Below are 12,244 nucleotides of genomic sequence, written 5' to 3'. Positions count from 1 at the left end.
GCTCCCCTGTGGTAGTTGCAACTCAGATGGCTTACTCTAAATCTTGCTTTAAGTCTTATGAAACACATTAAGAAGCAGGCTCTGTCATGCAAAATCTTTTAAAAATGTCACTAGAGACTTGTTTCACAGACATTTAAAGTAACAATTCATTTCTGATTGTCAGGAGAGTATGTCAGTTCAGAACTCACCTTAAAAACTCTTTGCAATTTTTTTTTCAAATTCATATGAGGATAACAGATGAAAGCCTGATTACACAGAGAACCTAATGTGTAATTCTGTCACACATTTCAAATGCTGGGAGATTCCTTCTTTTTCTTCTGTACATAAAGCTATTCAGTTCCCTATAATGCCTATTTCGCAAAAGACTGTTTGACAGCAACAAGAGAACGTGTCAACATGAGTTACGTTAAATTTGTCAAAAATAGGTGCTCGTAGAGATATTTCTATTCTGGAAGAGAAACAAAAAGTTCAAAGGGGGCTAACTCAAGAAAGGGAGGGGTACATCTTCTGACACATCTCGTATGATAGACAGTTTGTGTAACTTCCTCCAGAAGCAGCATTAGTTATAAAACAAGCTTGTTATCTTTAAAGCCTGGAAGCAGGAGGAATCTGATTACCCTGAATGCCTCATCTCAGTGCATCCATTAAGACTACATTTTTCCACTATTTTTTTTTCCTTAAGTGTACGTCATCAAGTTGGTGACCTCACATATTCATACTTGTAACACAACAGAAAGCAGGTACATTCAGATTATTTTCAAAAAGCACCAGGGAGATCATGCATATGATATAGCTCTATATGGATACAGCACCTCAAATCCCCAGGCAGCACAGATTCGTTTGCACTTTGTGGCATCTGTGCTAGAAAACCCATGCACAACTAAGCCCAACGACCAGCTCAGTTCAAGCAGACCAGGAGTGTTCAAGTGCAAGTGTACTGCTGGGTGGCCTGTTTCTGCAGCACATACTCTTGGCTCTCTCCCAAGACATGCAACAGCCTTTTTTTCCCCCTCCATGCCTCACTCTTCCAGATACGTCCCCTCCAGTCCAGCTGTCTCCTACCTTTTCAAAGCTTAAACGGATGTGTTTTCCCTAATGTCCTTTCACAGACCACCTCAGAAGCTCCCACACCAGAAAGGTCTTCCGGCTATAGGCTGAAAACCACTGCTCTACATCAGTATGCCTCCTGTGGTTCCCATCTACTCCTCCCTAATTGTAAAATAATTATGCCATTGTTTATTTTAATTTTTTCCACTTTTTTTTTTTTTTTTTAACTGCTTACTTAAACTGGCAACTCTTTAAAAATTTTGTTAAGGTCTTCTGTCTGGAAACAATTATCTCAAAGGCGCTCTGAAAAACCTTCTGTTGACTCCAAACTATTCAACTAGCTGGTTTCTACAGTCATGTCAGACCTTCAGAAATGGAAAAAATAAATGCCTTACTGAAAAAAAAGTCACTGAGAACTAACTGAAAATTTGCCATATACAAGTTAGATCAATGAACATTATTTTTTAACTGGAGGCTATAGCTTCATGATTTAAATCTTAAGTTTAAAATACCCAGTGTCCTGAGACTTCACATTTGTATATTCCAAAAGGTCAAATGTTTGATTTAAACAAAGTCATCTGCACACAGTTGATTTTGCAGGAAATTTCACAGCTAATGTTCCATAAGGACAATTAAGAGTCAAAGACAATCTTAGTAAAAACAAATGCTGTCTCTGTGACCTTGGAAGGAATGTTTTCTCTTTCCCTGTTTTTTCATGGTACTGTATCTTGATTATCTTCCACATCTGGGAAAGTAACTATATTCTGCAGCCTGAAGATAGAAAGGACAGATCAAGGCTTACCCACTGTCAGCAGCTGCAAAACCAAGATCAGCGTGAAGAGTCTGGGATCACTGCTCTCTTTCCCCAGTACCTGGCAGCAGCAGACCTTTCCACCCCTTAGCTGGGTGAAGTATGCACAAGTACACATCTGTGTGCCAACTTCACACCTAGCATGCCTCATGTAGCTTAGCCAGCAATCCCTTGCCTCCCCATGCCAGGAATTCAGATATTCAGGTGCTCAAGATCTGCTTTTTCTGAGGAGCAAGATGCTGGGATGAGGAAGTCTCCAGGCACGGAAGTGCGAGAAAGGCTAGGAAGTACCATGGGAAGTGATGTAATTCCATGCCCATTCTGAGCAATAAGATCAGGGTGAGGTGAGCCTGAGGATGTCATTGGGATAGGAACCCTGGGCACATACACCCAGGCATGTTATCTCCCTCACTTTGAAAACACACTTCCCAGTATCAGAATATCCCAAATTCCTGTTACTTCTCCTTCCATTGGTGTGCATCTCTGAGATAGGTTTGCCTCCATCTCCTCCAAGGCTTCCTAGAAAACAGCTGAGTACAGCAATAAGATGCCCCCTCAGGCTCCCTAGCCTCTTCTTATGCAAGTGTGCTGCTTCAGACGTGTTATGGAAACAGGAGTTTGACTGCAGATGCTCGACACAAAGAGACTGTTCTTTCCTTTCACGTACACTGATGCTAACATGAGACAGGTAGATGTTATAACAGCAGATGATCTAAAAAACTGCCTTTAAATATAAGGGAAGTTCTGGGCTCGCTCTTGAAAAGGCCACCAAAGGGGATTTTATGTTCTCACAGTCCATCCGCCTACTTAAAGAAGTAACCCAGAAATAATGTTCTTCTGATGCTACTTATCACCCCAACAACCGTGAAAAGGAAGATGTGAAGGAAAAGTTCTTATTGAGAAATGAATACCCAGGAAGCCTGGACAATTCCACTGCAGGTACAAAGAACATCTGAAATTGAAAACAGTACTTTAAAATTTCTAAGAAACAGTCACTATTAATTGTGTAACATGTTCCACAGTTGAATAACTCAGTTTTTGTTTTTAAAAAGAAAGAATGGAAAAATTCTTTGGATGTCAGAGGGAAATTCTTTACAGGGAGAGTGGTGAGGTACTGGAACAGGCTGCTCAAAGACGTTGTGGATGCCCCGTCCCTGGAGGTGTTCAAGGCCAGATTGGATGGGGCCCTGGGCAGCCTGGTCTAGTATTACTTGGGGAGGTTGGTGGCCCTGCATGAGGCAGGGGGGTTGGAGATTCACAATCCTTGAGGTCCCTTCCAACCCAGGCCATTCTGTGACTCTGTGATTCTGAGAAAAGAAGTAAATAACATTACAATTTATTTTTCAACTTAATTAAATCAGTTGAATTTTGCACCATGCACCTGTTATAAATTACTCTTAGCACCGTGAAGCTTTCATCCCTCAGAAAGGCACAGATCTCTGTTTCGGTGCCAGAAGCCGCCTTTCCTTTGGCGCACGTCCCAGATTAGGGCAGGTATTCACCCCCAGCAGGCAGACCTGGGCCTGAATTTCTCCAGCAGCAGAGTACTGCCACTAACCCACAGGCTGCTGAACCTCACCACAGTCCTTATCGTCACAAGCTGTGTGTTCAGCCACAGAGAATTTAGGCCTCATTGAAATTTGAATCTTGGGTACCTCAGAGCTACGTAGGTATGTAGATGTATGTACCATGTAGGTATATTCTAATACAAGTAATTAACATGGCAGTTTTTTTCTTCCTTTTGCAGCAGTCACCCAACAAATGCTTTCAAAACTAACAGACACTGTTACGCTGTGCACACATTTGTGTTTTAAGACATTTAGGTCCTGTATTTAAAACAAGTATTGGGTAGACAGTTACAGAGGAAGAGGATATGGCTCTGATCACAAGATGGATTCGATTTCAGCAAATGCCACAGTAGCTTCCCCACTTCTACGTTATTCCTCAGGAATTACCTGGTGAGATCACTGCTTGTTATCCATTGATTTACTCCTGACCGCACCAAAGACAACTATGAAGAAAGATGAATGCTGCTACTTGCTCACTGAACCGAAACCACAATCAATCAGACAAATTGATGCCTGTGTTTCTGAACCACAAGACTGCTTCTGACCAGTAATACAACGGTGAATGACAAGCTCTGAAAGAGACACGTGAACCAGATTTATCTAAAGGATTTTACAATCTGCTTTTCTAGCAGAGCAAAATAAAAGGACAGCCTTTTTAACAGTATTAAAATGGGAAATACTATGCAATTAATGAGCAAGCAGCTGTTTTTCTAGACTTTAAATATAAAAAAAAAAAAACCTCTCACAAAATTCAACAATGTATAACCTAAAAGATCTACATTTGGTTTCAAACTTCTCACTTCTCCAGACTACCTCTCCTTCTGGATGAAATACCTTGCAATACTATAGCTAAACTATTATAAGAACTTGGTTCTTGGTAGGGTGCAAAGTGTAAAAGCAAATTGTTCTGAGCACTGCTTTTGAAATCACCCCCTCATCTTCTACTCACTGTTAGGAAATCCTTGCAGTTGTGGGTGGAGAGTTCTTACTCACTTCCATCTCCGCAAGGATCACAACAGAAGGGAGAAGTTAGCATCCTAAATACTCTGTTAAATTTGAGTATTACAATCTTAAATAGCGGTCAGGATTTTACAACAGAAACATTTGAGTTTTCAACAGCTTTGATTTTCATCTCATCAATCATGTTCAGCAATGCAATAAAGCTTCTTGCTGAACTCCAAAACAAGCCATGCAATTTCACAAGTAATACTGTTAAGCATTTCACTGTAAATAACATCCACTTACTGCTATTGGATGTTACAAAAAAATTTAAACAATTGTATGAGAAGATAAGCAAATGGCAAGCAGTCAATAGAAAAGATCTGAATCATCACTCACACAGTCTCTTTCTTTTTTTTTCCCCCATGGGAAAAAAAAAAAAGGAAATCATTTGAGTTATGTCCTCAGTTTCCTGTAAGGTGTACTGCTGATTACCACGGCAGCATTCCTAAGAATCTGGTAGGTATGTAATGTAAGAAGGCCATTTTCAGGAGTCTTAGGGAAACAGCTTCAATTCTGAAGCCAATCTGCTTCTTCCTAGTTAAAGGCAAGAAATATAGTGGAATAAATCATGTTTTGTGTTCGTCGCTTACATTATGAAACTTTGATCTCTCTCATAGAGAGACTTTCAGTGGTGAGAAACTAAGTGAAAGTGCATTCCCACTGTTTCATTGGTTTTACTTTTAAGTATTATTTCATCAATTAAAGGTTGTTTTTTAACTTCATTAGAAAGCACTGTGGAGCCTAAAACTAAATACAAACTTTACACTTTTATACTTTGTACTCACCTACTGAGGACTATTAAGATTTTTCTACATGTAGCAGTCAATACATCGTCTTATTTCCCACTTACAGCTAAACAAATGTTATTTTATGACTGTATTTTACCAACAACACCCCTTCATCATCAACTTTTTTACAGAAGAGAGCAAGCCCAGTTGTTTGCATCAGTACTCAATAGCAAGGAGCTGGCTGACTGGCAGATCTCAAAAGGTTGTAACAGTGGTGCAAGCCTGGATGGAGGCCTGTTAACTAGCGGTGTTACCCCAGAGATTGGGTCTGGTTTTGCTCAACACCTTCATCAGTAACCTGGATGAAGGGGCAGAATGCACCCTCAGCAAGTTTGCTAATGATACAAAGCTGGGAGGAGTGGCTGACACACCAAAAGGCTGTGATGCCATTCAGCAAGACCTGGAGAGGCTGGAGAGCTGGGCAGAGGGGAACAAGCAAGTGTAGACTTCTATATCTGGATAGGAATAATCACATGCATCAGTAGAGGTTATGGCCCGACCTGCTGGAGAGGAGCTCTGTAGAGAAGGACCTGAGTGTCCTGGTAGACAACAGGTTGGCCATGAGCCAGCTGTGTGCCCATATGGCTAAGAAAACCAATGGCATTCTGGAGTACAATAAAAAGAGTGTGGGCAGCACACTCTTGAGGGAGGTGATCTTCCCTCTCTACTCTCTGCTGAGGAGGCCACATCTGGAGAACTGCATCCAGTTCTGGACTACTCAGTTAAAAAAAAAAAAACAACAGTGATCTCCCTGAGAGGGTATAGTGGAAGGTGGCAAAGATGATTAAGGGCTTGGAGCATCTCCCGTATGAGGAAAGGCTGAGAGATCTGGAACTCCTCAGTGTGGAGAAAAGACAACTGAAGGGGATCTTATCACTGTTCATAAACATCTAAATTGCAGGAGTCAAGTCGATGAAGGCAGACTCTTTGAGGGTAAGCATCAGTAGAACAAGAGGCAATGGGAAGAAACTGTAACATGAAAGTTTGATAATGAAGAAGATAATAAGAACTTCTTCACTGTTAGAATGATGGAACACTAGCAAGATGTCCAGAGAGATTATGGAATCTCCTCTGAAGATACTCAAGATCCACCTGGATGCTCTCCTGTGTGACCTATTATAGGTAACTGCTTTAGCAGGAGGTTGGACTAGATGATCTCCAGAGCTCCCTTCCAACCCCTACAATTCTTAGATTCTGTGAAATAATCAGCCATCCCAGACAACTGGAAAACTAATGGATGCAGTAGCTGGAGACCTAGCCAACTCAACTCTCATCATTCATCTTCAGTATCACAATTATTACATTACTGTCTACAGTAATTATTGCCTAGAGACTTTGTACAGTTTATCATGGTTTGTCCTCTATGCTGCTTCTTCACCACCTGCCAACATCTGGATAAAGGACCAGAAGCCCTTAAGGTACAATTACCACTGAGCCTGTCAGCCAGCGAGGATGATGGAGAAATAATGTGGCCTACGTGTTTTGTCCCTTGCAAACACACACTGCACAGACTGAGCTCACAAATTCCACTCTCCTTGGCTCAAGGCCTGGAAATTTGAGTCTCTACTAAAGGCCAGGCCTCCCACTGAGGGCAGAAGTAACCTCAGTCTACAAAGTCAGAGCAGTCTCATTTCCTTGTATTTTGCAAAACATTGCTTTGAGGATACGAGGTTAATCAGGTTGTCTGGGTCTCAGTCTTGCATGCTCTGAGACTACTTGACAGTTATTAATTTCTGAAAGTTTCTTTGTTCTTTTTTTATTGAAAAAACACCACACAAAATAACTCTCATGGAGATTATGCAACCTAACAACTGTTCCTCTCTTACTTATCACTGCAGCCTCCCCCTAACCACAGATAACAACCTCTAATTTAATATTTAACAGTAGTTTAGAATTAACAAGCTCATTTAAAATGTTCCTCATGACAAAGAAAACAGTTACAAGATTAATAATACATCTTTGCAGTCACCTTAAATATTTGTAAAGCCCTACATTTCAACTCTTCTCTGAAATAAATGTTAAAAACTATGCAAAAAAACTAGCAATAAATGGAATCAGCAGTGCCTTTGAATATGTATGGATTACTAATGTGTTTCATTGGTCTTTTAGGACCCAAACCTCAAGATATTAGCAGACAACCACATTCACATCACCATTTTCCTTCATGATACCTACAGACCGTTCTGTTCCTTTCTGCTGCATCTTTTTGCCCATCACTGTTCATGTTTTTAGCACTCACAGCTAGCTAGTTTGTAGTACATCCTACAAAACTATCAGGCCATCTGCCATCAATCAAGAGTGTTTTTTACAATTTAACTATGCTAAATTAAAAACAGCTAGATAATATTTAGCAAAGAAGTTAGCACTGAAGAAAGAAAAAAACCACCTGTTCTACATCCTTTAAGTTATAATAAACTAAAAGAGATAAAACCGACATAATCATCTCGATATCATAAAAAAATAGGCATTCTTAATTCAAATGTTTAAAATGGTGACCAACACAAACCTCTGCTTCCACACTATTGTTTCAATTTCTCTTCAGTAATTGCTTCAAAACATAGTTCATACTGTGTAGTCAGGCAGAGAAAAACATACACAGAAGTTGCACAGAGATTGCCCAACTTTTCAGTGTGCTGAGCCAAAAAGGGCAGAATGTAAGCTGTACTTTTGAGAACAATTTTAAAAGGAAAACGTGTTTTAATGTTTGTCCAATATTGCAACAGTTGCATTTAGAAATTTCTGGGAAAAAAAAAATATTTCCTACATAGACCAGCTCACTCTAACTTTCAAACCTGTAACAGATGTTTTTATTCTTGCTTGATTATAAGACAAGTAAACCACAAAGATAAAAATCTACACTGATTTGCACAGGTTATCTCACAATACAGCCCATACTAAAATATGGTCAATTGAAAATGTCAACTTTAACTGATTTCAATAAAACCTTTGTAACTCAAAAAATACCTGCACAAAACAAAGAGGTCACTTCAATGAGCTATTACTCAAATCCTCTGAACTGTGTAAGCATTCATTAATGCCTTATGTACAAATCTGCATTGCTCTCAACACTGAGACTGCCCAACCTTCTCAACTATGCATTTAGACAGCACGGCATCTCATCCCAGCATCTACTCAAGTGCACTGGTGTAAAACAAATAGAACAGCAAAAAAAAATAAAAACCCTCAGCACAACTGCTCCTCTCATTAATTCTAGTCACAGACCTGTAAGCATCCATAAAACTGGAAAGTCAAACAAAGCTGCTTCGTACATTGAAAAGTCAGCAGAAGCCAGAGTTTTCCATCTGGAAGGAGAAATGAGCACCATTCTCTTAGATCATCATCCAGGGCACTGAGAAAAAAAAAAAAAGACTGAATTCTTCAGAGGTGCACATGGCTGCCTCTCACCTACTCTTCCTTTGCAAGCCGCAATTGCCGTGTTTAGTTCCCTCATATTCTGGGCCTTTAGCTAAAACTCCACTACATAGTCATCTGATTAGATAGGAGTAACTGAAGATAAATGACAGCAGTATAAGTACAGCATATGAACTGATCAACTGTCATCAAAAAGAGTGAGGAAAAAACTGCGTAAAGAACAAATTGCCACCACCATAAACTGAAGAATATGATCAACAGTTGCATACGAAGAAAGTGAGAAAGAGAGAATACTGAAGAAAACACAACAGAAAGTACACTGATATAAAAGATGGAAGAAACGACATGAATTGAAGAAAAAAATGAGAAAGATCTACTGATACCTATCACATTTTTTTACTATGGTCTCTTCGAGGGAAGGACTGACATGCATCTGCACAGCTCCTGGCATTATGACACACAACTTCATCTTTAGCTTCCAGAGCATACTACCAAAACAGCAAACAGCAGTGAAAGGCTCCTGAAGCATGCCAGCCTGTTCAACATCTTGTAAGAAAAAACTGTTCAGAAACTAGACTGAATAACATTACGCATTGAGGCCTCTCAAGATAACAACTAAAGGGATAGACCAGTGAAGTGGTCATGGGCTGCAATTTACATTTTGGAAGGAGTGTCAGAAATACTAGTACATTAAGAATCCATCATAAAAACTGGCTGACTGTAACAATCAGACCAAACCAAAGAAAACACAGTCATTACTATTACAAACAGTATGGTATTTTGGTGGTGGAAACACAGCCTAAGGTTCACCTGAAGAGGTGATGTCCCCTGATTATATCCAGATCACCACTGCGTTTATAATATAAAGGTGAATTACAGATGCTCAAAATCATCAGCCAAACTGAATAACAGGGAAAGATACAGGCATCCCCAATGTGAAAGCAAAATTTGTTTTGCAGATACTTCGCGAACCTCTGATCTTCTGTCTGGAGATAAAATGCTTCATATGCCATAGATAAATAGATTGAATGCGATTCAAATTAACTTTAAAATACAACAAAAAAACCAACAGTTTAAAAAAAAAAAAAAAGGAAGTGTGCATGCTCAGTGAATCTACCAATTGTGAAACCTCAGAGTTACTTTCCTTTCACTAACCACAGGAGTACCTGTACAGCATCACTGAATACAAGTCATTACTTTTGGCTTAAAATTTGAAATACACATCCTGGTAGTGAAAACTAATCACAGGTGGGCAAGTTCACCTTCTGAATACCAAGCAGAAACTGGACCACATACAGTCAAATATTCAACATGACAGCTACAAATACTTTTGGAATACTATGTATGTTTATACCAGAGACAGAATATCTTGTAATTACATGGTGAAGCATAGGCAATATTTTAGCTTTTCTACTCCCGGATATGCATCGGTGCCCTTGGCATCAATTTTTTGGAAATATTTTTTTGGAAATATTACAGGACTGTTGAGGATGTTTTATACTTAGGCTAATTGAGTACTTTATATAACCTTTTAATTAAAGAAAAAAATGCTAAGAACAAAGGGAAATAACATAAATAAGCAAAAATGCCAAGTTAAATAAACCAGGAAAGATAACTTAAAGATGTGGAAACCTTCCTTGCAGAAGTAAAAGCACTGAAGTAACAAAATACAAAAATGACAAGAATTTTAACTTTAATTAGCCCATAGTACAGACACAAAATAAGTTCTGTATTTTTTTTTTCTTCTTTTAAATAAGTCTCCAGTTCTTAATGCATTTCTAAATGCCACGTCTTTTCTCTCCTCATATCTAGAATAATCTACAATGAATCTATCACCCATGGTCAAAAAAACTTCTATACATATAGAAATACATTTTTAAAGTTGCATTTTGTAGAAGTTGACTTCTCCCCATTTATTTATGGTATTTACTGCAGAGGCTACCACAAAGTAGAGTCAGGGACACTCCAACATCCTTGGGAACATCAGTCATCCGCCCTCCACTCAACAGAACTTAGTCACCATAGTTCTCTGCGCATATATGCTTTTCTGTAATTTAGTATTAAAATATAAAACTTACTTTTTCGCATCAGCAGATCGTTTCCGGCCTCCTTGCTGATCCTGTGAACTGTCTTTCCCAATGTTATTTAAGATCATGTCATCTTTATCTACTGAGTCCTCTTTTATTCTAGCCGTAGAACAGACAGGCTCTTCAGTTTTTGGATGCTGTGGTTGCGTGCCCTCTGTAAGGGTATTTGTGTTCTGTAAATCCTTTTCACATCTGTTGGGTTCATCTTGGCAGGAGGATGGTTTAGAGTCTACCAAAGAAGATTTTGTTGCAAGATTAAATAAGCTTCCAAGAAACTGGAAAAAACCTTCCCGGGGTTGCTTGTCTTTATCTGCTGCTTTGTTTCCAGGAGTCAAACTAGGAAGGCTATTAGCCTTTTTCAGCTCCTCTTGGATATCAGATTTGCTAAGTTCTTCTGTGGAATGGTTCTTCTCTTCATTTGGATAAACCTAAAATAAAATCAAGAGATAGATAAAGGCAACATTTCTTGTCATTTCCCTGCATTGCCAAATTTCTCATTTTTTACTTGTTTCTAAGCAAATCTGTTGTTTTAAAAACAAAACCCTGTGCCCATCTCTTCTCTCCACATATGAAAAAGCCAAGAAGGCTACGTAGGCTAGAAGAACCACAAGGCAGCTGCTGTGGAAGTAGAACACAGGAGGAAAAATGGAGTACTATCATTACTTCAACAGAAAAAACAAAGAAGGAAAAAGTAAAGAATGAGCTTTCATGCCCCTATATTACAAGTGTGCAGGAGAGTTTCTTAGTTAATTTCTTAGTTAATACTAGAGTGTATATTTACTGACAAATATGTTTTGCCACAAGGGAAGGACCAGATTAGACCTTAAAAAAAACAAGTTAAAATGAAAAAAAAAGTAAGTTGTTTTCAGCAGCTCTTTCTTAACAGATCGCATAAGGTAAATGATACATTGCTGTACTAGCAGACAGACTGCTGATTTTCTTACTGTTCCTGAAATTTTCAATTCTTCTGAGTGCTTCGAGTCAGGTGCTACCCACCTGCAGCCTCAACATGCTCTGGACCTAGGAGGACCGCAACTAACAAGCAGCCTCACTCTCCTTCCTTCAGGTTATACTCCAACTCAGGTGTACCATTAAATACTTAACAAGCAGACTGAAAAAGCGCAGACCCGTGGAAAAAGCTTTGTGCCTTTATTCAGTTTACACATGCACACAATAGCAAAACACAAACATAACATGGTCATAAGCGTTTAGTAACCTATTCTTTTAAAAGCAAAATAAGAATTATGAACAGAATTTAGATACAAAATCCGACTTGTGCCAAAACTTAATCCCATCTGTTATCCTTAGTGACCCCCACGGCACACTCTCTGGCAATCTTCCTTTTAACTCCACAGGTAATCAAACAACTGCGTTTCCAAATCTATTTGTGCTCTCAACACAGCTCCACAGTTTGCCAACCTCAAACCGCACTTTTGTACACAGCCAAAGTCCTACATGTCACTGCTTCCCTGCATCCAGTCCACCAGAGCTGTTTATAGCCTAGTGAAAATAATTATCACTAACACAGGTTGACACCACCATTCATTTTTTCTCCTGGAAGAGCTGCTG

General features: G+C 39.2%; 1 protein-coding gene across 3 annotated transcripts in view; it reads right to left on the bottom strand.

Annotated features, from left to right (window-relative positions):
• CRYBG3 (crystallin beta-gamma domain containing 3) overlaps positions 1-12,244 on the bottom strand; it is a 90,692-nt gene that overhangs the window by 54,430 nt on the left and 24,018 nt on the right. For 2 of the 3 annotated variants that reach the window (XM_052703021.1, XM_052703030.1), the window contains exon 3: positions 10,667-11,103. In XM_052703021.1, coding sequence (XP_052558981.1) covers positions 10,667-11,103 — 437 coding nt within the window. Of the gene's footprint in view, positions 1-10,666; positions 11,104-11,671; positions 11,702-12,244 lie in introns of those variants that run through there. The other variant, XM_052703039.1, reaches the window with a different exon arrangement.

Source organism: Tympanuchus pallidicinctus, unplaced genomic scaffold (genome assembly GCF_026119805.1).
Source record: "Tympanuchus pallidicinctus isolate F22 unplaced genomic scaffold, pur_lepc_1.0 scaffold10, whole genome shotgun sequence".
NCBI lineage: Eukaryota > Metazoa > Chordata > Aves > Galliformes > Phasianidae > Tympanuchus > Tympanuchus pallidicinctus.
The sequence above is the reverse complement of the archived record's forward strand: the minus strand, read 5'-3'. Positions and strand labels throughout refer to the sequence as shown.